Raw genomic sequence first — 26,858 nt, forward strand, 5'->3', positions numbered from 1 at the left:
AGCCAGTTTCTCCGGAAGCATCCTCCAGAGAGTATATGAAATCAGCCGCAGACATGCACAGGTATTAGAGATATTAGGGATTTTTTTAGGAAATGGAATTATCGTCCGAAGACTTTCCATTTATCATTCCAAGTTGACATTTCTTGATGCAAATTTGGAAACAGGCCCACATTCAAGGTCACTGACTGTATGACTGTGTGAAGTGGCTACAGTCCAGTGCCTGTGCAACAAGAGAGTGTGTGTGGCATTCTGTGGTCTACAGCTCAAACCCTAATCACCTCCCCAAATAAACAGACCCTCCTATTAATGATCCGTGTAGCCATTTTACATGGCAGCGTTCCCCAAATAACTTCAGCGATTTTAACAGGTGCCACTTTTTCTGGCTCAGGAGCATAGCTGCTGACCAATCAATTTTCCCAACAGTAATCCCTGGTCTGAAAGGATCCTGTTTCCTATCAATTAACGTGGACTGGTGTTCAGAGGCTCCTTTTGTTTACAGCCTTGCAATGAACAGCTGGCCTATCTAACCTTCAGATGAAATGCCATGATGCCCTAAATCTCAGTGAAAACAAGGGCTGAGTTAATCAATACATATTGCCTGATTTGATTAGATTCAGATTCAAAGGCTTTCGATTCAGTTCAAAATTGTTATGAACACATCGGTTATAAACTAGGGATGCACCGGTTGACCGGCCAAAAACCGGTTTTCTTTGTATTTTTCTGCCGATTTTTCCGGAAGTACGCCCGCGTGCATATACGCCTATATTGCAATCATTCGCGAACATGTCACTTGTGTGTTACAAACGGAAACGGGAGAACTGAGGGAAGAGACGAGATACGCTGAAGGGAGTGAAGAGCCGCTTTCCTGCTCGAGCTTACCTCTCCGCGCCCTGCACAAGCGGAGATAGTGAGCGTTTGTTCAGCTCAGCTTCTCACGTGGTGGATCAGATGAGAACGAAACAGACTAACTTGTGACAAAGCCGAAATACTTATTTTTGTAGCCTAAAGAAGAACATGCATGCACTTTAAAAATGAAATACTATCAGTTCTGAAGCCTATAGGATGATCATTTTTATTTTACCTTACAATTATATTGACTTAATTTGATTTAAAAAGCACCTGCTGTAGCATCTTAGTTTTTTCGTTGCACTAAACATTATTTGATTTAACATTTTGGAACAATTATATACTTTGGTTTTATTTAATTTAACTGGTAAAGACTTTTTTTCTTTACACTGAATTTAAAAACAAATGCTGATTTAAGTAACATCTTTGTTTGGATTGCAGAATATGCAGTTGTTGCCTTTAATTTCACCTTTCAGCCTTTTAATTTCCAATTCAATTTCCTGTTAATTTCAGATTGCGGACTTGTTTTCATTAGCCAAAAGCCAATTTAGCCTGTTAAATACCAAATAAACATCTTGTTCATGTATACTTTAGTTCTTTTATTGTGTAAAAAAAATAAAAAATAAACCGGAAATCGGTATCGGAATTGGCCAGTTTTCTTGAAAAAAATCGGTTTCGGAATCGGCCATGTAAAATCATGATCGGTGCATCACTATTATAAACTCCTACTGTATGAAAGTTATAGAACATCTCAGAATCTATCTTTATTTATCTATGTCTATGCATCATCTATATGCATCATCTGTTCTTTAATTGTATTTGAATATATTACCAGATAGATTTAGTGAGTTCAGTGGATTCATCAGAAGGATTCGAATTATAGCTTTGAATCAAACAGAGATTTGCAAGTCTTTTTGAATGATTGGTCAAAAGATTTGTTTGTGTAAATCAATTATTTTGCAGTACACATTGTTTTTATCTCATCCCACTCAATTCGGACCACAAACACAGGTAGAATGTGAGTTATATGAGTGTAAAGCAGCAAAATGTCTTGAACTCCATCATACTACGAGAAGGTATTTTACTAAGCTGTCAGAAAGCTCCTCCTACCATTACATATTCACATTGGGAAAATTCACAAAATCATTCCTGCTGAAAAGCTTAAACTCACGCGTCCTCCTGGGTCTTAGAATGGTGTCTGTGCTGAGCCCTCCAATGACTCAAGCTTATTTATAGGCCCAGGTTGGAATGTGTTGTCACCTCCAGACGTGGTGTGAGCATAAACACATTCAATCCTCGTGGTGCCACATCCACTACTCTCTTCAAAAGTCCATAAGAGAGTCCCGTGGAGCCAAGAGACCTCTCTGGTTTACCTCGTCACAGAGGATGAGGAGCTGGAAGCAAGACGTAGCAGTGAGGTACGGCCATAACTGCGGGGAGTCGTAAATCTCTAGCTTGGCTCTGCGTACACAGAGGCCTCTGGTTGGGGGGTTATCCATCGCACAGTACAGGACAGGCAGTGCATCACTCTTCCAGACTGTGAAAAAGCAGGAGCTTATAAAGCACAGGAGCTTATGAAAGGGAAAGAATGTTTACCTCACCACTAGTCAATGCACTCATGGTGTTTTATAAAGGATACCCACAAGTACTCGGCATGAGGTTAGATTCACGTTGCCACTTTTTCAATTCCATTGTTTATTATGGCCTATAATTGCATTTTGATTTCACCTCTGTGTACCAACTGAAAGCAGATCTTCATTTTAGACTCATGAAACTTACTCTGGATGTCCATTCATAGCAGCCAGAGTATACATTTTAGGCTTAGTGATAATCAAATGTAATTTAGCTTAAATTTGTGCTCCTTAGAGATGGAATATGTCCTTTTTAAAATAAATTGGACCCACGTGTAGTTTTTTCATTGAATGCTTTGGTTTTTCCTGAAATATAATTCAGAGGGAATCTAGAAACATGCCCGAAATGCTGCGTTCCTCTGCATAGCCCCAAACAGTGTGCTTACTGTTTTCCTGCAAAATCTCTGTCGTTTTCAAGGCCCCTTCTTAATTGCAACCAGCGTTTGAAAGCGCATTTAAAATGATCAAATAGCCTAATGCAAGATTAATGAAAATTCTGTAAATGAATAAGTATTTCCAATAGCTAAGACTGGTAATTATGGTGGCCCCAAGCTGAGGCTCTGAAAGACGTTTTGTACTCTGATGCTTGTAAAAGGAAGTCAAAACAGCTGCATTCGACTGTGATAAAACCCGAACTTCCTCTGTTTCCCTCCGAAAGTCTTACAACTTAGCCTCACTCTAATTACTAGAGGAAATTAATTAAGCCATCAATGCGATAACATGGAATATTCACATGGGATGACTGACGGCCAATCTGAACTGAGAACTATCATCCCCGTGCCTCTGAGGACCCCAGACGGCAAGATGTGTTCTCTTTGACCCCAATTACTTGAGATGTTCTTTAACACCAACTAATCAGTAGAAGTAGAGTAACTGGCCTCCAGTAACTTGATTTTTTTCTCTCCATCCTAGCAGTCTCCGCACAGAACGAGTGGGTGAAAGGCTGGCTAATCTTGTTACTTGAAGGTCTGACCTGATGTTGAACAGCTGGAGTAATTGAAGTAATTGTTATTAGATTGATCTACTGAAACAAACAGTCATCTTTCATCTGATTATAATTCTTCCCCTTTCAGGGGCACTCAAATCTGCAGTTTCTTTATGGCATCCATAAAATGCTTGTCCCTATATTTCTACAAACTGTAGAATATCAATGTTTTATCTCGGGGAGAAGACTGTCACATGAATTGTTGATGCAAATGTACATAGAGGGGCTATTTATGGAGCTTTTTGAGTGATAACTGATTTAAAAGCCATTATATCCATGCAGAATATTGATGAGGCAGCGCTACACCTGTTTAGTGATGATTTTTTTTTCTTCTTTCTTTTGCCGTCAGCATTATTAGATTTATATTTTAAAATGTGTTTAGCATATGCGGCAGGCACAGTTGAGAAATTTTAATCCCCAAAAATATTAGGAGGCAGCAGAATTATATTTTAATTACAATAGTTTTAATTAGCTTTCATATTAGCACGCAGTATGAGCAAACCCAATTAAAATTCACTTTCCTTGTTCACCATGAAAATAGCCTTTTCAAGTGGTTTCAAATCCTGTACACCCATAAATGGTGACCCAAACTGTGTACTCTGTAGGGCTGTCATGATTCCTTGATTAAATTCGAGCACTCGATTTAAAAAAAAAAAATCCATGAACCACATTATTAGACAGTTATATATTGAAATCGTACTATTGCATAATGCTATTGTAAATTCACAAAGACTGCAATTTAATGAAAGGGATAGTTCACCCTGAAATGAAAATAAAGCCATCTTTTACTCACCCTGCTGTTGTTCCAGTGACCAATGTCCTTCTATCTTTTTCGGACCTCAAAAGCAGATATTTAAAAAATTATCTTGCACGCGCTCCTCCATATAATGGCAGTGAATAGCGACCAGGCTAAAACATAAAAAAATTATACAAAAGTATCACGCAATGATACAGTGAGACACGCCATATATGGAAAGTGTTCAGGAGGCATACTATAAGCTTTTGCAAGAAAGAAACCGTATTATCCAGTCAAAACACAGAGCTCGGTCGTTACTCTGCGCACGTTCCTGTGAGTGCGTGCGAGCCGTCAGCAGCCGTTCATGCTTACTATAGCTCGCACTGTTGTCATGGTACCCAGGATAAGCACACACACACACCATTTTGAGAAATCAGGTTCAATAGAAACAAAAGCGACTCGCTATTCACTGCCATTATATGGAGGAGCGCATGCAGGACTATTTTTTTAATTTCTGCTTTTGAGGTCAGAAAAAGATAGAAGGACATAAGGCATTGGAACAACAGCAGGGTGAGTAAAAGATGGCGTTATTTTCTCAGAGCGGCTCCATTCACAGTAAATGCTGCTCCACATGAGCTGTTATCACTTACATGCGTGGAGATCCATCTCTGTATACTGTTTGCTGTGAGTTTGGGTTGGTTATAATGTTATTCTAGGAACGCGATGTGCGCCATTTCATCAGATTTTAATCAAAATCATTTATAAACCTACACCAACACAGGAGAATATATCAATAGGTTTCTAAAGATGCGAACTGTTCATATCATAAACCCTCGCTCTGAGTTTGTATGTTGTTTTGATGTCCACATATTCTTGTTCAAGAAATTACAGTGGCTGTAGCATTTCTATCGTAAAGAAGTGGCCAAATATTAAAGATTAAAGGGTTAGTTCACCCAAAAATGAAAATTCTGTCATTAATTACTTACCCTCTTGTCCTTCGACACCCGTAAGACCTTCGTTCATCTTCGGAACGCAAATGAAGATATTTTAGTTGAAATCCGATGGCTCAGAAAGGCCTCGTTTGGCACAATGCACTTTACACTCTCAAGACCCATAAAAGGTACTGAAGACGTTGTTACAAAGTCCATCTCACTACAATGGTTCTACAATAACTTTATGAAGCAACGTGAATAGTTTTTGTGCACAAAAAAACCCTAAATAACGACTTATATAGTGATGACCGATTTCAAAACACTGCATTATGAAGCTTCGAAGTGCTATGAATCAGTGAGTCGATTTAGCAGTTTGGATCGCCGAAGTCACGTGATTTCAGCAGTTTGGCGGTTTGACACGCGATCCGAATCATGATTCAACTCGCTGATTCATAACGCTTCTAAGCTTCATGATGCGGTGTTTTGAAATTGGTCATCACTATATAAGTCGTTATTTAGGGTTTTTTGCGCGCAAAAACTATTCTCGCCGCTTCATAAAGTTACTGTAGAACCACTGCAGTGAGATGGACTTTGTAACAACGTCTTTAGTACCTTTTATGGGTCTTGAGAGTGTACAGTGCATTGTGCCAATGGAGGCCTTTCTGAGCCATCGGATTTCAACTAAAATATCTTAATTTGTGTTACAAAGATGTCTTATGGGTGTCGAACAACATGAGGGTAAGTAATTAATGACATAATTTTCATTTTTGGGTGAACTAACCCTTTAAGTGGACTTTTGAATTAACTGTTGTTTGGCCAATATTAAACAAGGATTTGATCTGCTGTAAAGTGTAACAACATCAGGCCATTGGAGCCCCTCTGCAGGCATTTGTTATAATAGGCATTATGTACATTATGGATATGTAGAGTATATCATATTATGTATTTTAGCAGTATTGTTCAATAAAACCGTATGTTTCATTTATTTGAAAATATTAGCCCATTGCCTCATTGTTATTATGTATTTTAAGTCATTTAGGCTACTGTTTGCATAGATATATTTGTATTATCCTACTCAAGTAATATACTATTTCTCCTATTATCAACAGCCCGAGTACTGTGATAGGAGTCAATCTGAACACAAATTCAGCTTCTCCCATGGGTAGATATGGCTAGAACGATGCAATATGCATATTTTGGGATATTCATGCACATTTGCCTGCAGAGGCATAGTAAAGTCTGTAAAATATTAGCCTTTTCCAGTATCAAAATGCTGCCATGTCGTTATTGAAAGTGTCTCTAGTGGTTATCTCATCGTTGTCCAACTGCTAACCTACATCCTGTACCCACATGTAACCTCTGCAGTGGTGTAGCCTGATAGTGGGCTGTTGTCTGTAAAATATATTGGCTGAATCACACAGCAAAGAAGCAGAGCCCGCTATTTCCTGTTCCCTTCTTGATTTTACAGCATTTTTCATCTTTACTACTAGAGACGGCTGTATTATCGAAACAGATTTAAGGCTGATTCGTGTCAAACGTGTTGATAGTATTTTATGGAGCAGTTGGTTAAGTGGTATCACAAGCCTCTATAAATGTCTGGATAAAGAATGATGTTAATTCATGAAAATATATGAAATATTCATAGCTTATTATACTTCTCCAGCGTTTCCTTAGGCAAAGACTGGGGATAAAATGCGATTAAGCTCTATATTTGGTGTTAACGTCAGAGTCTGTTTCTTTCTGGGTTTATTTGTAATTTAGTAACGAATTATTCGAGACAACATTAGCAGTTTCCCTCACTCTGTTTATTGATGATAAATGATTAGATTGCTAGATCCTTTGGCTGATATCTGTACATGAATGAACTCGCAGACATTGAACATTGTACAAAGCATGACCTGGATGTGTAACCTTTTTATGTTTCCTCCTGCTTCCCCAGAAATGTTGATGGATTCCACCACAGCGACCGCAGAGCTTGGCTGGACAGTATATCCAGTGTCGGGAACAAGTGACAATAGTGTAAGTGTAAGTGTCTTTATATTAACAGATGTCTTGTTCTAATTCAGTTCATTTTTTTACTGCACGCAATTTACTGAGGTTACATGAAATTATCAATTAATCCTACTTCTCTGATGATTGTGACAGAAACTGGATATGAATTCTTAGCATATAGTGCCACAAAGACTAGGTTTCATCCATCAAGGCCCATGCCTACTCGGCACCCACTGGTCGGGGAGTAATTAATCGTCTCCTCCCCCACACTAGGATCTATGTTCTTCCGAACAGATCTGGAGAAGAAAAATATATTCCTGAGTAATTTGCTGGTGTATTTCTAAAAAAACACTCCCTATTTTATTCAATTATTTATGCTTCTGTGTCTGTTTGGGGGGATGGTTTAAATTATACCATTCCATGCGTCTGGAAGCAGTAAAATAAAAATAGAAGACTGAGAGCGGCCGAGGCAAAAAAATGGAGGAAGAAAAGAGGATAGAAGGCTGACAATGTGGCTGAGCAACTTCAAAGTTCTTTAGATATAATTTTGCTCACCATCTTCTCTTCGAAACCTGAGGGCACACAGCTTTTTTCCCCCTGTACTGATTAGAGCAATCAATATAAAAGAACAAAGAGGTCCGGTGTCTCTGGGTCTGAGGCTCTGGATTCAATCTACTCCGAATAAGATTCACCTCTCCTTTTCCTCTATAACAAAAGAAACGGAATTACACATGCTTTGCGTCATGCCGTCATCACATCTTTTTCATCTTTACAACTATGAAGGATTAACAAAACTATTTCAATAGCTACACAGACAGAGGGAATAGTCTTGATATAAAGTGTGAAATTAAATATCGTGAAACGTATTCACTGTTTTTGACACATTCATAAATGTAGATATCCAAAATGGCCCCAGCATCTCAGAGGAAATGGATTCTTCAGCAAGGAATGCTAGTGATTGTTCCAACTTTCCCTCGGACACCACATACTTTTATATATAGATATAGAGAATATAGAGAATATTCTCTAGCAAGACATTGCACATTTGAACTGAAGTCAGGGCATGGTGGTTCCCCGCAGCAGCACTAGACAGGTGGGATTCTGTAAACCTTATAGAGAGAAAGGCTTTAAGTTATTGTCTTACACCCCTGCAGAGCCTTGTGGGCTTAACTAAAGTATCAGTGTCAGTCAAAATATAGAGCACTCTATCAACAGTTGGCTTTCATGCCACTGAATAGCTTTGCAAAACAAACCCCTGTTGCCGAACTGTCATGGAGAAAAAATCCAGATGTGGTTCATTCACTCATTCATTCTTTCATTCATTCATTCACATTTGTGCCCTGAATTTATTACCTCTTGAAGTTTTATGTAGGTGGAATATACTGTACTGAACTGTGTAATTATGGAAGTTAACACCTACATTAAAGAAAGATTTATGGTAAGATTTATGGAAAGATTTTATGTCTCACACCCTTCATCATAGCCAGGTGTGAGGAGCACATACTTCATGTGCTTTCTGTTATTATTTTTGACTGTACATATTACTCCACATGTCTGCATAGTGACTTGTTTGGACCTGCAAATCAGCTTTTCAAACGCTTATGTTACAATTTCAGATGTCTTTTAATAATTTAAAGACTTATTGAAATCAAAGTTGGTATTTTCTGGCTTTTAATTTCATTTTTGGCCATCCATATAATTGTAAAGTGGCCTGCAATCCTTGATTTGAGCAGCTACACAGAATCAGACACTTTCTTTACAATAACACTGTGTTTACTTAGTAAGTGGTAGAGGAAATGTCAAGTTGAAGAGCATTTTCTGTAAGCAGCGCTATGTAAACCTCTTGATTCATTCTGTTAACCTCGCAATTTAAGTCAACACATTTTCAGCTTTTTCAAGGCCACTTTATAAATGGTTGTTTTATCATGTAAAAAGACGATTTTCCCTCATGTGGCACTGGGAGCATTTTATGTGAAGTAAACATTTTTATTTAGGATTAATTGTTTTTAATTTATAACTGCTATGGTGTGAGCAGTCTGTACACATTCTCATGAGGCTGTAAATTAAGTCATTACCGGCTTAGTTAGAGAACAGCGTTGCAGGAGACATTACAAATGTGTGTAAATGCCACCATGTTCACACCGAGTTTTGGTCATGCATCTAGACTCATTGCTTACTGATGCAGAACATGAAAATAAGCTAGTACATTTGTGTAACTAATCAGTGTGATGGTGTGGCCCTCACTTGACTGCCTCAAGGTCCAGATCTAACAGTCATTAATCATCTGTGACTTTATTTGCATGCTCATGAACTGCTTCTGTCTGTTTTGCGAGGAATAATGAACAATGCAATCTGTGATGCTGTAAAGGGGAACATGCTCACAAATGCCCTCTGTTAAAGGGATATTTCACCCGAAATTTTCATTATTTTCTTACCCTCATATAATTTTTAAAACCTGCATGACGTTGTCTTTTGTAGAAGACGATAGATATTTTGAAAAATTTCATTTTGTATTCCACAGAAGAAAGTCATACAGTTCTGGTGAGTGAATGTTAACCGAATTATCCCTTTAGCTTATCTTAAATATGTGGTTTCCTGATTTAAAACCATGTAGTTTCAGTAGTTCTGATTGGCATGACATGAGCTACATGAAGTTATCAAGAAACAAATGTTTCAACCAACACAAACCTATCAGAACCGCCTTAAATAATTTGGTTCAAGAATCAGTTCCAATGTGGATTGGTCTAAAACGATTGTATTATTTTGGGGTCCCACCATCAGGGAATGAAATGTCTCTGTGTGGTCACACGTCAGGATTGAAACAAGCCGCCCTTCACAAGCATAACTCTTTTGTCATGTCCTTGATTCGTATGAGTTATGTAAACATGATCCACATGGATATAGATAGACACAAGGGTTAAAGAAGCAATAGGAAGCTTGTTTGTCTTACTTCACATGTTGTGCATTACCAGTGGATGGAGGTAATTGAATCTGACTGCCAAAGACGGCTCAGTTTGTAGGTCGCCTTTCATTTTTTTCAATCACTTTCTGTCCCTCTGTCAATCTCTCTAATGGTGGGGAGCTCAGTATCTTGCTTAGGGTTGTAATCCCACTGCACTTTAGCTGAAATATCCGGTTGTCATTTGTCCCACATGTCCCCTCAGGACAAATGTCTCAATGTGACTCTATCTGTCAGATTTCCCACAACTGCAAATTGGAAAAACTTTCCCTCAGGAGCTGTCATACATGCTCCCTTTCGCCCCTCTGCGTGAATTATTTATTTATGCAGATTTTCGATGTATTTCTTTGAGTCCAAAGAGCGCTTTGCAACGAGTCAGCATATTTCACAGAAGGACTCATCAGCACCACTCGACTAGTTACAAATGCTTGAACACAGATGACAGCCCTGGGAGAGCTTTAATTGCTGGCTTCATGTAAACTTCATAAGGTTCTGACAGTTTATTTGTAAAAGACGCAGAAGTCCAAATAAGAGTTCAGAGCCGTGTCATAGTGGAACAATTAATATAACACAAAAGCTCGATCGCGGCCAACTTCTGCATCCCCTCGAGCAAGCCTTTTTCATAATTCAGCACAAGCGTGTGGCTCCACTGTAGCCGGGAGAGCCTCTGTCTGGGAGACTTATAGATCACAGCTCGGTTGTGAACTTTTCCTTCGTCTTGGGTGGCAGGGGAGTTATCGTTTCTGAACTTCTGTCCACAAGAACAGTGTGCCATTTATCACAGTGCTCCTTTTCCCAGTGCAAGTTACAAGTTTAATTCAGTTCATTTGTGACTTCCAGTTTTTTTTTTTTGTAGCATGATTTATTGAAATGAGATACTTTGCTATGCCGAAGACGCTGTTTACATAAGATTAGTCATATAGCTAAAACATTCTGTTTGCCAAAGTGTTATCATTTTTAAGGATGTTCACTGAGGACACATTCTTGCATCCAAAAACAGCAAGAAGGGAACAGTTTTTAATTTAAATACTCATTCTGTTGGTTCTTACCAGAAAGTTGGGATTTTCGTTTGTTTTTTAGCAGGTTTAGCACAAATTTACGACAAAATAACGACTTTTATTCAACAATTTCTTCTAGCCTCTGTCAAACTCTTACGCTGTTGACGGTTTTCAGAATGCCTGCTTACCATTGGCCGACACTGTTCACGTGAGCACCACGACGCATGGGCACGAGTCGTTCTGCCGTAGAACTAGGAAACACTGCACCGTTTACACTGCGTCAGCTGCGTAAGAGTCTGACTCAGGCTAGAAGACACTGTTGAATAAAGTTGTTATTTTTGTTTATTGCGCACAAAAAGTATTCTCGTCACTTCATAAAATTACGATTGAACCACCGTTGTCACATCGACCATTTTAACAATCTCTTTACTACCTTTCTGGGCCTTGAAAGTGTTAATTAAATTGCTAGAGAGCTCTCGGATTTCATCAAAAATATCCTTAAAAAAGGCCTTACGGGTTTGGAACGACACAAGGGCGTGTAATTAATGACAGAATCTTAATTTATGGGTTTTGGGCAAAGTTTGCAAATATGACATTTTAAAGTCGTATGATATAGATATCTTTCATCCGGGGATTCAAATCCTTAACGTTAACTATGATATATAGGGATGCTTGGCTTACATTAACAGCTTGCGATGTCTAGTTGAACTATTATAGGACACTAGAGTAAGAGAAGAACACAGACTACAGTCATCTTGTCATGATTGAAAGACTGCAGATCAAGACCATTTGGGGCCCATAAATCCCAGGTTGTGTTCTCATCCAGTGGACCGAAGCTCTGGGTTCTGCACTAGCAGTCTCTGTAATGGTTCTTCTTATATTTGCTTATGACCCTTAAAGCATAGCTTGAGCCCTTAGACCTAATGGCGGCATAATTTTATATTTGGGTGGCAGTAAATAGGAACACGAGCCAGTGGTGCATCACTGCAGAAGAGCCCCCCCTATGTAAGGCTCTGACCTCTTAACAAGAGGGCAGCAAGCCTCTTCTTGTGGGTCTTAACATACTTTTTGATAAAGACCCTGACACACTTTTGAGAGCGGTACATTACTCATAGATTCAGGAGGAAGTGGAACATTACCCATAGATTCAGCATGTATAGATTTAACATAACCGTTAAGTTCATAAATACTCTTAAATTCAGTTTATATTTCACGTTTCATAACTATTGGCTATTTAATAAAATTGTAAGAGTAGTAAATAAAATATTAAAATATTATACACTTTTTTTTTTACTAATTAAATTAATCATTGTATTGATTTTAAAATAATTTATTTATTGATTTTAAAAGTTGTATTTATTTAATGAATAGTTAAATATATAAATTATTCATTTGTATTTTTTTTTTTTTAAACAAAGTAATAAACGTTACTTTTGTGGCCTGCCATATTACAAAATGTTATCTGAACTCCCCTCTTAAAACACATGGTCATCCTTTAGCCACACTCCCACTGAAAGTCCAGGAGAAAACCTTTGGAAATGAGGATGTTTCTTCTAATTTCACACTCGGTGCTTGATCGCTTGGCTCTTATTATTTCTCATTTGGTTCTCCTCTTTGCCTCTGATGAAAGAGTGGCAGGGAAGCGGAGACAGCACAAAGGGATTCTTTCCATTTAAAGGCCGTTTGTTTGGCGCGCTTACTCTCTCATTAGCAACGTTGCTTTTATATCAGTTCTTTCTAATTTGATTAGTCAGAGTGGCAGACTACAAACAAGAGGATGCTACACCCTGTCTTCTCTTGTTTAACTACTAATTCTCACCCCTCTTTCTGGTTCATAGAAAAATGTGTCATCCTTAAGAAAGGTGGCAAGGTCAATGACTGCCAGTGACCCAAGACACATCTGGCTGCTTGAAAGGACTGAGCTGAAGTGATGGAAAAATTGTACACACACACACACACACACACACACACACACACACACACACACACACACACACACACACACACACACACACACACACACACACACACACACACACACACACACACACACACACACACACACACACACACACACACACACACACACACACAGTGCAAGTGTTAATGACCACAATCCTATCCAGAATCATTTCAGTTCATCTCAGCCGAGTAACAAGGACATGGGAATAAAGAACAAAAGCTGCTAGGAAAGAAAGCCGTTTTAATTAGTCCAAGATCATTTGATAGAATGGAGGTCTTGGACAGGCTTGACTTTCTCCCCCAGTCTGTCAAAACTCTGTCAAAATCTTTGTTAAGCAGCAACTAATTTGTGAAATTATGTCAGCTGTTAAGTGAAGAGTAAGACACTCAAGGGGAGGGTGTTTTGGGGAGGGTTTGGGTGATCGCTTGCTGGGCTTTGAGGCTGCGGTGTGAAAAATGTTTTCAAGGTGAAGAAAAGGGCTTTCCCTGTTGGACGAGGTCAAGACTTCTGTGCCTGGTATTTGAGTTGTTTAGTGCTGTAAGCCTGTGGCTTGATTGCAGGCAAGTTGGCTGAAAACCACAATGGAGTCATCTGGAGTCACTTTAGGCCGAGCAGTGAAGTCCCTGGTGCGTGTACCCTTCATGCTTTAGTCTGCGCAATATATACTTGTAAATTTTATAAGAAGTCTCTTTCACTCTATCAAATGCTTTCCGTATAATTTGATTATCTTAGGTTTGTAATGTTCAACAGGATGGATATTTTTTTGATGTTTATGTGAGTTGTTACACTAATGATCAGTAGGTCAGCTGAAGGTAAATGTTCTGCGTTTCTGTTTGTTTATTTTTTTTCTTTCTCTTCTAGTCTCGTCTCCAATTTAAAGGGATTGGTCACCCAAAAATAAGTGAGAATTTTTGGATAAACTATCCCTTTAATACACTTTTTTTTTTTTAGTTTTACTGTTGAGTCAGCATGTTTGTTTGATTTCGAGAACTATGCTGGGTTGTTTTCTCGTTGTGAAGGGAAAGAATGTAATAATGCTAATGCTGGCTCCATTTTAAGCGGCCTGAGGACAGAAAAGGCAGCAGAGCAAAACATAAATGACTGTATAACATCAAAGTGTATCACTTTTCTTTGTCTCTGTCTGAGCTATATTAATAGTACATATTTTTACACAGTGCAATAACTTGAGAGCGAGTGACAGAGAAAAAAAAATAAATAAAGAAAAAGTCCAGAATCACTTGGCACTGCCATGTGGGGGTCTACAGAAAACCCAAGCCAGTGCCAGCCCTCTCTATGCCTAGTGCCAGGGCCTGTTGGCAGTCAAGCAAGAGAATTTTGCTCTCTTTCCCACCTCGATCCTCCTGTGCTCAGTTATCTGGCCTGTGCATATGGGGAAAGCTGCTGAAAATGGTTCAGGTGCTTGTGAAGCCCTCCAGAGATCTGATGCAGAGATACAAATGTGTCTATAACATGATAGTTTCTGCTGTCAGGTCATTTTTCAAATCTAGCTAGATCTATGAGAAGGGATTGACTGACTGTATTATCTGTATGTATGTATGTATGAACACATATTTAATAATTCATATGAATAAATGAATAAGGCTAAAAGTAACCATGGTAGTAAATGAACTGAAGCATTGTTCCCATTCCTATCTAATTTCTCATAAAAAAAAAAAAAAAAAAAAAAAGCTGGATCAACAACAAATCCATAAACCTTTGCTTTCTCATTTTCTTTGTAGTGGGAAGAAGTGAGTGGCTACGATGAGAATATGAACACCATTCGTACCTATCAGGTGTGTAACGTCTTCGTCGCCAACCAAAATAACTGGGTGCGCACCAAGTACATCCGCCGAAGAGGTGCTCAGCGCATTCATGTGGAGATGAAGTTCTCGGTACGAGACTGCAGCAGCATTCCAAGAGTCCCTGGTTCCTGCAAGGAAACGTTCAACCTCTACTACTATGAATCAGACGCTGACACGGCCACCAAAGTCTTTCCCCCCTGGATGGAAAACCCTTGGATCAAGGTGGATACCATTGCGGCCGACGAGAGCTTCTCACAAGTAGACCTGGGTGGACGAGTCATGAAGATCAACACGGAGGTTCGCAGTTTCGGCCCCGTCTCCCGTAACGGTTTCTACCTAGCCTTCCAGGACTACGGCGGGTGCATGTCGCTGATCGCCGTGCGAGTGTTCTACCGGAAGTGCCCTCGCACCATCCGTAATGGAGCGATATTTCAGGAGACCCTTTCGGGAGCAGAGAGCACCTCACTGGTGGCAGCGAGGGGAGTGTGCGTTCCTAATGCCGAGGAGGTCGACGTTCCCATTAAACTGTACTGTAATGGAGATGGAGAGTGGATGGTCCCTATTGGCCGCTGTATGTGTAAAGCAGGGCACGAGGCTGTGGAGAATGGGACTGTTTGCAGAGGTAAGCAAGCTCTTCTGCTAATGTGTAGTGGTCTTGTCATGTTGCACAAAACTCTTTTCTTCGTTTTTAGGTCACAGCTGCTACTGACCCTAAAAAGCAGAAGTCTTTGTGTGCTTGTCTGTCTTTTGGCACATTTTTCTTGTAGTCTCACAAAAAACATCCAACCATCCTTAAAATATTATACATTTTCTTTGCAGTATGTTTTAAGGCTTGTTCTCAGAAAGTATATTTTGGCAACATTTAGTTTTTTCTTAGAGCATAAAGCCAATATTTTGTTGAATTTTGTTAAATGACAGCATTTAAAAATGATTAAATGCACATAATTATTATAATTATAAATAATTAAAGTAATTACTATTATTAGAATATTCCAAGGACACCAAGGACGAGTAACTATAATGATAAAGACATAGTTTTAAAAATCATCACCACAACTGAACAATATCGTTATATATTTTTGACAGCCAATCAGAATCCATACTGACAACATAACTGCGCTTGGTTATAATTAAGCAATATTGTGTGTTGGTGTGGATGCTAATATAGTATCCGTTATAGGTATCTTTACAGTTATCATTCTTGGTGTGATGGGGCTTTTATTCTGCACAATTTTGCTTGAGAATTGAATCATATTTTAGGATTTTTAGATGTTTGTTTTGTATGTGTTCTGAAATGACCTACAAGCTACAGCATGTATTCCCTACCAAGCTGAAGCTCTAAAAATGGCCCGCTGTTGATGTTGTGGTTTCACTGTGATATCCCAGGCAACTCAAACATGTTGATGTGGTTAGTATGGCTGTTTTTTTTCCCCTCTCTTTTCACTGTATCCCTGTGCAGCATCAATGTAAGCTGGCCCTTTCACAGTGTGTGAGCGTATTGATCGTTTCTTATCCAAACCCCAGTGCTCCTCTCCTTCAGCCTGCCTCACCTGTAATTCAACTCGCTCTACAGCGGGAGCTCTCGTTTCGCCCGACGGCGGGTCCTGTTCCCACGGCAACGACAGCCTTCAGACAGGCTCCACGCTGACACAGACGACACAATAAAACGCCCACCTGTGTTTCAGACCCCCCCCACCCTTCCGCACCCACTCGCACAGACAGACACACACACACGCTCAGCCTCTTCGTAAGCCCGGCTGTAATTACCACACCGACTCCCCGTCTAGTCCAGGATGAGCTGTGATAATAGCCGCTCATTGCAGGCACTAGCAGGGCGGCGCTCTGCCGATAGGCATTCAATGACCGTTAATGAGTACGGTCGCAATCCTTCTACAGGAGCACCTGCCGATAAATCGTCGAGCAGTCTACTCTAAATTGAAGAGCTGACATAATTATACACATTTGGTTGGTTTTGGCCTTCATGCAATTTACTGCATGCTATGGTTTTTAATATTTCAAGAGTCTGCTTGGACTTGAGGTATCTCCGTAAACACCTGGGTTTAAAAACAATATCATTGTGAGAGAATAATGGAGAGGCTCATAGTCAAATCAAACAAGCTATAAAAAAGGTGCTTGTTAAAGCCTTTCACATCACACTGTCAGTGTTTTGCTGAAAGACTTACTCCTAACAGAGAGAATAATGATCCTAATCACTGAGCATTTAGCTCATATTCATAAAGCATTAGTGAATATTAATGCATTGAGGAATATTTCATAATATTTTATGACAGCTGGGCCTGATTGCAAATCTGGGTGAGAGAGTGCTAATGTAATATCATTTCTCTAATCTTATATCGCAGCTAATCCCATGAGCTAAATATTGCTAATGAGGCGCTAGAACTGACCTTGGATCAGCACTCTTAAGGCTAGAGAAAACTATGACGGGGCGTTTGACGATTAGCACTGCCTATGTTGTGCAATTCTGAATTGTGCCCAACTTTAACCATAATATTACTATTATTGGGCAAATGCTATATTTAGAAGATTTTATATTTAGAAGACAGTATAAACTCATTTAATATGAAGCAAAGTTATTGATGGTGGTTGTCTATTATACATAAGCGGTTTTGATCGAGGTCTGCCTTCAATTCATTGAGCCATTTATCTCTCTGGCAGGGGGAATCTGATACCGCTGCGTGAGACAATGTCAGGACTGTGGTCAGTGGTCGGGGGATGGGTTGATTCAAGAAAGAGAGGCTTTTTAACTGGCGAGAGTTGGGCGTAATGAATTGATTTGTGAAAGATGTTTTCGCCGGGATGCCGTGGTATCCGCTTACGTTCTTGGTTGCAAGAGGTCATAAGATCTGCAGATGAAAGATCCGTCTCACAGCTACATTCACAACTCCATTAACACTTTATGGGGACACCTCACGACGAACGAGCACATAATTACGCACGTTTCAATTAAGTGTTCTGCAGCGCTTTCAACAGATAACGATTCTTCGACATGACGTCTGTCTAAATATTGACAACATACCAATGTATTTATGCTTGCGATGGCATTGGCTTCTTGTCAGAGAATTGAGATCGCTTTACTAACAATATTAAATTTCCTCCCAGGGAGGCGCTGTAAGTTAATGAAGCAAGCCAGGTTCCTTTAGCAGAAATGTCCTTTATAAAGGCAGATCTGATTTCGTTTAGAGCCGTGTGAGACGTGGACTCTCTGGAGATGCACAGGGTCTTCTTCGCAGAATGTGTCCATTTGAAACGGTTGCCGAATACTCAGAAGGACATAATAGAAGACATGTTCATGGTTAGGGGCTCTAGGTCGACAAACAATACTCACATTTTTCCCAAATTGTAATCTGATCACACAATCTATGGAACATGGGTTTAGAAGTGTAAACTATGGGAATATAATACTAACTGTAGAGAACATGTTGAATGTACATTGGAAAAAAAGTTTTAATTGGTTGTTTTTTCCTGTGAAAAATCTAAAAAATAACCTTAAAACAAGATGCATTTACTTGAGAAGCAACACTGCGTATTAATACTGATATTAAGACTTGATTTCAGAGAGTATATCTTTAATATGTATTTTTGTCTTACAGCACTGACACCTTTTTTCAGTAGTTAAGAAATGTACCTGGAAAACTGAAAAACAAGACAAAAAGTAGTGTTTTTTTGGAGTCTACTGCGACTAATACCCATTAGGCATGAACATCAAATGAACACAAACAAATGCAACGGCACTGGGGGGACTCCTTGGTGAAGGTATTTTAAGCTGCATAGCATTGTCGATGAAAGACAAAGTGCTTGCTTTGGCAAAACTGATTGAGTGCAGACCTTCCACCTGTTGAGAAGTTCTCATGAACTTGAGTCTGATGAAAGAAAGCGAGCAGGTTTTACAGTGGTAAGCATTACTCGTACGTTCTTCAGGAATGCGGTTGTGTGATCCAGATCCACAAGAGTTTATTTATGGCTCTGCAATGATACAGCACAGTTTCCCTTATGGTGAAATATGTGTCTTTCTACATGAGCTTTTCATTTATGGCATCTCAATTTTAGACATTATAAATGGGAAATCTCTCAAAGCTTTTGTTATTAAAATGCTACAGCAGACGACACTTGAGAAGGACAAAACGTAAATAATAATGCTAGGAATAATTTGCATCCTAACTTTTGTTTCCCACCACAGTTTTAGGCTCGAGTTGAATTGAAGTAGGAGACAGTGGAGTGGTGGCACATTCATAGACAGAAGATTAAGCCTGGGGTTTGATGTAATCTTACAGTAATTCTCAAAAGAAGCTGAAGACAAACCACGTCCTGATGATATAGAGGTTGAGGAAAGGAGTAAAGGACATTGTAACCCTCTGGATTCCTGGTGCTGGCTTCCTTCCACATAGACGAGGCTTTAGCAAAGAAATCACCATGATGCACAGACGCCGCTGTGGCTCCTTTTATTTCCCATGGAGCATCTGCTTTTAATGATAGCTCTAATTGGCTAACAGCAAACGTGGGGCACTGCAATGCGTATGGTCAGTGTGAAATCCCAGGGGTTCAGGAAGCAAAACAAACAATTGTCCCATCATCATCTTTCAGACCTCCGTGTTTAAATGAAGGGCTTTGCAGTGACCCATTCCCCAGACAATAAAAGCTGAAATGTTTGGGTTTTAAAGGAATAGTTCACCCAAAAATAAAAATTACCCCATGATTTACTCACCTACTAATTTACTCACCTACTACTGATTTACTAATGGCAGCCCAAAATTTGAAGCCCAAAAAAGTGTATCCATCCATTATAAAAGTAATTCACACGGCTCCGGGGGGTTAATAAAGGCCTTCTGAAGTGAATCGATGGGTTTGTGTAAGAAAAATATCCATATCTAAAACTTTAAAATATATATTGTAAAATATCTAGCATCCGGTGGACTGCCTTCCATATTCAACTTACAAAGAAAGTGATACTCCTCTCGCAGTTCAAAATGCTTACAGTATGTCCAACGTCATCGTCGCGCCAGTTGCGCTTTTTCCGTAAGTTTATACGGAAGGCGCTCTGCCAGAAGCTAGATATTTTGTGTTCTACATAATGTGTTAAATATGTATATTTTTCTTCCAAAAACCCATCAATTCACTTCAGAAGGCCTTTATTAACCCCCCGGAGCCGTGTGGTTTACTTTTATAATGGACGGATACACTTAAAATTTTGGCCTACCATTCACTGCCATTATAAAGCTTGGAAGAGCCAGGACATTTTTTAATATAACTCTGATTGTATTCGTCTGAAAATAGAATGTCATGTACACATAGGATGGCTTGAGGGTGAGTAAATCATGGGGTAATTTAAATTTTTGGGTGAACTATCCCTTTAATGTACTTTTTTAATTATATCACTTGAAATGTTAACATTTATTAGTACATAAAGAAATGAACGCTAACCAGAATTAGTAAATGCTGTAAAAGTATTGCAAACAAAGTTTAACTTTATTGTAACATGTTTTGTTGATTATAGTGCTTAATGTCTCGGGTGTAAAGGAGTACGATTATTTGCACTTTTTTTGTGCTTTTGTGTTTTTTAACAGTTTGCCAAACCTGGATATAGACTTAATGCTGTAATTGTGTTTGCTTGATTGGGTGGTTGAATGAGCATTTCTAGCTCTTTTTGAAATTGAATTTGAAATCTAAACCATTCCTCAACTAATTTGCTGAAGGTTTGAACAATAAATGAAAATCAATGTTAGACACAGCTCTAGTGCTCAATCTGTCTAATAAAGTATTCAGTCACGAGCATTCATATAATCTCATGTCCATGGATTGTAGTTCTATTTCACTGAAGTGGCCTCTTACCACAGACTCCCTTCAACACTCCATCGAGCAATTTTCTGCATTATCTCCTGCTGACGGACACATACATTTCAGAATAGCATGGCTGCGATGTAATACAAACCTCTCGACTTTCTTTTCTGCCTTATCCCTCACCTATTGAGTATGTACAATACGGCCTTTTTAGCAGCCATTTTCAGACAGCTTCAATCCACATGTGACCCATGGCACGCTTTTATGGCTGAGCTCCTAACTGCTCTGCTCTTGCCAACCCTCCAGTCTGGGCTCTAATTGGGAAAGTAAAGAACATTAAGCAGTGAAATTAAACCCTCTCATTCTGAATTGTTCACTCTAGAGCCTAACACTGGGAGTGGGAGTGTGACAAAGAGCTCAAAGTGCTCTTGGTGACAGCAGACACACGGTAAAGCCAACAAGTCGAGTCCTTAGACTCTTCGCTTGCATGGCCAGAAAATAAAGATTCCTCAGCGCTAGCCAAGGATTAGGATCACAAGTACCATAGGAGCTGTCTACCCACCTACCGAGACCCAGGGGAGTAGTGATACACTTTTATTTCATGTTGCCTAGCTGTAATGGAGATTTCAGCTTGTCCAGGTGTTTTTTTTTCCCTACTCTTTTTTTTCTTCTTTTCTTCTTCCTTCTGAAGCAGAAGAGATGTAACTTTTCTAAAAGCTAAAGATATCTCCCCACTCACCCACCCACACTTACTCCTTTGAGGAACACTCGTCATTTTTCTCTCAGCACATTCATCACTCCCTCGTAAGTGATAACGCCAGACTGAAACGACTGGGAACGGCCCAGAGCTCAGGGAGCATGATGTGTTAACTTGTTCCACATGCGTTTTCGAGCAGCCAGTCATTAGCTCACATGTCCACTGGGATTCACGTTGTTGGAGTCCCATGATCCTCAGAGGCTGTAATCACTATTCTGTGGCATCTCTGTTCATTTGAAGGATTTCTCACGCCTGTCTTTCTTCAGGACACCTTATGGGTTCTCAGAGATGAAAATCAAAAGGGTTAAGAGGTCTGTGATGATGGAACGGTTTCTTCTAGCTGAGGTAGAAAAGGGGTTAGGGGCTTGATCTCCTTTAAAAGCCAAAATGTGGATGTTTTTTCCAATCATACATGGGACCCCTCTCACAAACGCCAAATATCTCTTTCATCTGTTTTGATTCATGCTCTGACCACTGAAAGGCCTAGACAGGATGCAGTATCAGTTCGTCACGGGTCGAAAGAAAAGAAACAGGGCATGTGTCTTCTGAAGAGCTACAAGTCTGTGCTAACCGCTGGCAAATAACGAACAAGGGGTTACAGAAAGCGGGGCATGTTTTGTCACAAATACCATTCGATTCTGGGGAAGAAATCAGGATCAAATGGCAGTACAGCTGTTGCGCCACTACGACAGCAACTGGTGATGGATGAATTCAATCGACATGCAAGCCAATATAAATTGCAATTCTTTAACCTTGAGTGACATTAGAGGTTAGTGCAGGGTTAGGAATTTGTTCCACTACAAGCCTTTTTCTGGAGATTTTGATAGATGGCTCTCATGCCGATGCGAGGCTAGGGCTGCTATCTGTGTCACGCTGCGACCGTCTTTGCTTCAGGATTCCAGTTGTTCGCACTCTGTTGACCCCCAGCTATGCTCTGAAGGATATAGGCTACAAAGCGTGTCGTTTCCTGATCCGCCATATGACCTTACAAAGATCAATTAGGCGATCTTGTTACACTAGGTTCTCAAAGGTTTTGCTTCAGTGTGATGTGCTCCACATGTGGCTCAAGAGAACTTTAAAGGTTGCATCTTTCATTTTATTTGAATATTTGTAATAAATTTATTTCTTAGCAGTGGTTAAAACAACATATATTTATATTCACTTTTATTTTCTTTTTTCCTCTGGTAAAACATTTGAGATTTATCATTGGGCGATTCTCACAGCAGTGCTTGATACAGTTGTGCTTAAAGCCACATGTCTTTAAAGGAGTGGCTCTTTCCTTCATGGGGATAGATTTGCAGAGTAGTAATGGATTCTAAAATAAGAAACCGTTGCTGACAAAAGGTCTCCCTACATGATGTCTCCAGTCCCCTCTCTCATGGTGATTAAAGATTAAACAAGAAAGTGGGTGAAGGGCAGAAGATAAGAGCATGTGTTCACCCCTTGACTGGATCATCGGTAATGGATGCCTCACAGTTGGGCTGACGTACTGTGCTAATATCAGCTGTCAGCTCTTCAGACAATGCAGGTCTCCGAAGAGCTATTTTCCTAACCCTTCAATATTTTGTTGCTTAAAGTGCAGTGTAAAAGCTTTGGGAGCAAGGGACCAAGAAGTAAAAGGCCAAAATTTGACAAATAAAAACATGCTATGAACAGCGTTAGTCAAATAGAGCCGAACTGTTTTACTCAGTTGGTGCCAAATAGCACGAATAGAGAAACAAATCTTTGTCATTAGTAGAATTCATTTGTGGGATTGTTTGTTTGGTGAGACAGCACCTCTGCAGAGTGATAACGCTGCATGATTCATCCAAGAAATCAGAATCTAGACTCTCTAGTTTTCGGATTTGTCTGTGCCGAACTGCAGGGTTTCTTACGGCTTTTCAGTTTGAAATTGAGCAGATTCACCTAAAATCCTCCTCAGAAAAGTTTAGCGTCATAACCTTTAGAGATTACTGTCAGATTATTCCCTGATCAATAGTATGTACCTTACACTATCACTCTCATGTGAAATGCACCATAGGTAGCGAGGACTTTCTTTTTTAGTTTTAGGATTTAACACTATGCAGTTGAGGATGTTTGACGTGAAGAATGTCAGGATTCTTACTGCAATCAGAAATGTTATAACCTAAAACATAATCTTCGATAAAACATGACCAACATTTATTTATTTAATTTGATTTAGATTCATTTATATTGCAATTGAGCTTGGCAGTCAGTGATGAGCATACATGTTATTTGCTTTGACATTCTAATAACTCCTCTTGCGCTTATTTCAATTGTGCCAGGTTTGATGTCTATGATGTCTTCAGTGTCGTAACCAAGCACAATTGTAGTGAGTTTGAAGTTGATAATAAATAATTAAAAACCAATTGCTGCTCAAATTCAAGCCTAAGAATGAAACATTTTGATGCCCCGAGCACTGCAATGCAAATTACACAATCTAACTAGCTATTCTTAGACTCCGCGAACATCTAGAGCCTCACGCTGTGAGATGGATATCTTCTCACCACCGCTGTGCTAAACTTTTGTTTAGGAAATGGAGTTCATCTGGAGGATACCGTCACATACTCACCTGCTGTTTGCTTGAAGATATATAAATCTAAATATGAAGTGAGTCTTCTTTGGACTCCATTTTAGAAGGGCTAAAGTAAATATACAGCAACTAATACAGGCCTCAGTCTGAGCGAATTCTTGCCAAGTTCAACATTCTGCGGACACTAAATTCATCCTGTCCTGAGCAACGATTTGTTTCTCACTTGTCTGTGGTTTTATTTGGCACACTCAGGCAGTGTCCTCTTGAAGAGCACTTGTTTAATCACAGAAACTCTGTCGCCTTCATAGACGTCGGGCTTTGCCTCCTGCTGTGTTATTTTTGCTGTTTTGCACTTAAGAAGGCCTTTTCAAGTGGTGTACTGTAGTTTAAATCATTGTTTCAGCCCTATACTTTCAGACAGCTTTGCTTGAGACGCTAATAGGCTAATGTTTGAGCCAAAAAAGAATGAGCAATAATGAATACATGTGTTGTGTATGGACAAAATAAAATAAAGAGCTGTGTGGTCCATGCAGCATGTCTCTGGAGTGCATTCTTCTGGAGCAGCGCACATAATGAATAGCCTTGTGTGCCTAGTAAACTAGAATTAAATAGGTAATCCCTCTTTCAGTTCCCTTCCAGAGTAATGCTAAACAAACACACTGTGCATAAATAAATGCTGCGAATCATTAATATATTTTTCTCTCGGTTTCTTTTCCTTTTTATGTTTGGATATTCAATCTCTCAGCAGATTTTGGGCACACTGAATTGAATTGAATTCCTTGGCCTGCTTGCAGACTTAGTACCGTTGGCAATTCAAAGCATACGTGCCGGACATCATGGAGAAAACAGATGACTCAGTGATTCGCTAGCTTTTCTTCAGCATTAAAATCTATAAATTAAGACCAGACTGAATTTGAATACACAGGATCTCTCCTTGCATGTGGGACAGAGTTCTCATGAAAAGGAACATTCCAAGACTAATACGATAATACCCGGTTTCTAATGATGGAATAGAATGTGGGGTGGTAAGTGAGGCCTGGACGATCTCCAATTATGAATAGTGGCCTTGTGGATACCGAGGTGCTTGGAGAGCTGCAGAATATGGGACAGGAATCCTATAAGGAGGCCACATGATGGTGATGCTGGCTTGAAAACAGGTACAGCGTTGCTCGAGTCCACTGCGGAAGACCGTAAGTCTGTGGATGCAATATGATACAGTATTGTACTTTGAGTTTCAAAGAAACCTGGATTCATTCAGAGGAAAATACATTAATATTTTCTAAAATAAATGTGGATTGTGGTGAGAAGGTTTTTAACAATTTTTTGTTCGTTCACCAATATTGGCTCACCATTTTGGTTTCTTTATCTGTAGTCTCAGCCTCAGAGCACAGCCAGAGTCTGTTCATTGATTGTGACATGCATTTTGCTTCTGAAAGTAAAATATAATTTTTTTTGTGTTAGTCAACCAGGACTCAAAATTATGTTTTTTTAAATAAAGCATTTAAAAATATTTAAATAAAATCAATGGGCCCTATTTTAACGATCTGAGCATGTGGTCTGAAGCGCATGGCGCAGGTGCACTTAGGGCGTGTCCGAATCCACTTTTGCTAGTTTAACAATGGAAAAAAATGGTCTGCGCACCAGGCGCATGGTCCAAAAGGCTTGTACCTATTCTTTTGGGCGTAATGTGCCATTAACCAATCAGAGTATCATCTCCCATTCCCTTTAAAAGCCAGTCGCGGTTGCCCCATGGAGGATTCACTATTTACTAGAAAAACTAGGGGGGGAAATTCGATTCTTAGATGCATCGGATGCGGATGTGTACGATTCTGAATCGATTCACAGATGTCAAAAAAATCGATTTTTTAAATTTTGATAACGTTGCGTTGAACCGTCTGTGGCGTGCACATAACAAAGATGCATGATGGCTGAGCGAGAAATCCAACCGGCACCCTCTGCATTAAAAGCACGTATGGAATCAATTTGGCTTCTATGAAGTTCACATTTAACTTCTATGAAGTTGGACAAGAGCCACACTATATGCAAGTTGTGTCAAACTAAACTAAAATATTTTCAAAACACGACAAACATGAGAAACCATATTACACGTTTCCAAAGCTCTGTTGTACCGGTAATTGCTGCCAACCAGAGGACCATCGAGCAAGCAATGTTGTCAAAGCTTCCACCCAGCTCAGAAAGGGCAAAGCGAATTACAAACACTATCGCAATTTTATGGTCAAGGATTTGCGCTTGTATTCTCTGCAGATGTTCATTCAGTGTTCAGATGTTCATTTCATAAAAGCTGTTTTTGATTGTGGTATACAGCTAAACATTTGTCCGTGTTCAGGATTTAGTTTTAAGTCATAAGTCTTAGACTATTATTTATTTGCGTTTAAGAGCAGCTGTATGTTACTAGTTATTCAGAATATGCCGAAGTCCACAAGCATTACTTTTGTGTGAGAGATGCGGGTACAGAATTCTATATTTTTTTAATAAAGCTGTGATTTGACTACAGCAAAATGTTTATTTTATTTTTTTTTTGTCTGAAGGATTATATTGCTCATTGCACATAACAGGAGAGTGCTGGTTAGTGAGTCAGAATATGCTGAAGTCTGTATTAATTTACTACGTATGCTGCTACAGACACTTTTCCTGTTGGTTCTTTACAATGTTGGGACATATTCTGGCAAATGTAACTTTCCTGACCTGTCTGTCTGGCTTGTAAAATCACTTCCATTTGTTTGACTAATTAAAGATATTGGAAATAAATTAATTGTGCGTCATTACAAATACTTTGCTTTAAAAGTATCAAATGAGAAAAAAGAAAGTCTGTATAGAAAAAAAGATGCATCAATATTTGTTTTATCACCGCATCGCAGCCCTCTGAATCGTAATCGAATTGTGAGGTGCCTAGAGATTCCCATCCCA

At 39.4% G+C, this 26,858-nt stretch overlaps 1 protein-coding gene across 2 annotated transcripts in view; it reads left to right on the forward strand.

Moving 5' to 3' along the window:
- Positions 1-26,858, forward strand: part of ephb2b (eph receptor B2b) — a 156,669-nt gene that overhangs the window by 59,290 nt on the left and 70,521 nt on the right. The window contains exons 2-3 of one of the 2 annotated variants that reach the window (XM_079844846.1): positions 7,070-7,149; positions 14,782-15,466. In XM_079844846.1, coding sequence (XP_079700972.1) covers positions 7,070-7,149; positions 14,782-15,466 — 765 coding nt within the window. Of the gene's footprint in view, positions 1-7,069; positions 7,156-14,781; positions 15,467-26,858 lie in introns of both variants that reach the window. The other variant, XM_079844845.1, reaches the window with a different exon arrangement.

The sequence above is a fragment of the Gobio gobio genome, assembly GCF_949357685.1.
Source record: "Gobio gobio genome assembly, chromosome: 19".
NCBI classification, from domain to species: domain Eukaryota; kingdom Metazoa; phylum Chordata; class Actinopteri; order Cypriniformes; family Gobionidae; genus Gobio; species Gobio gobio.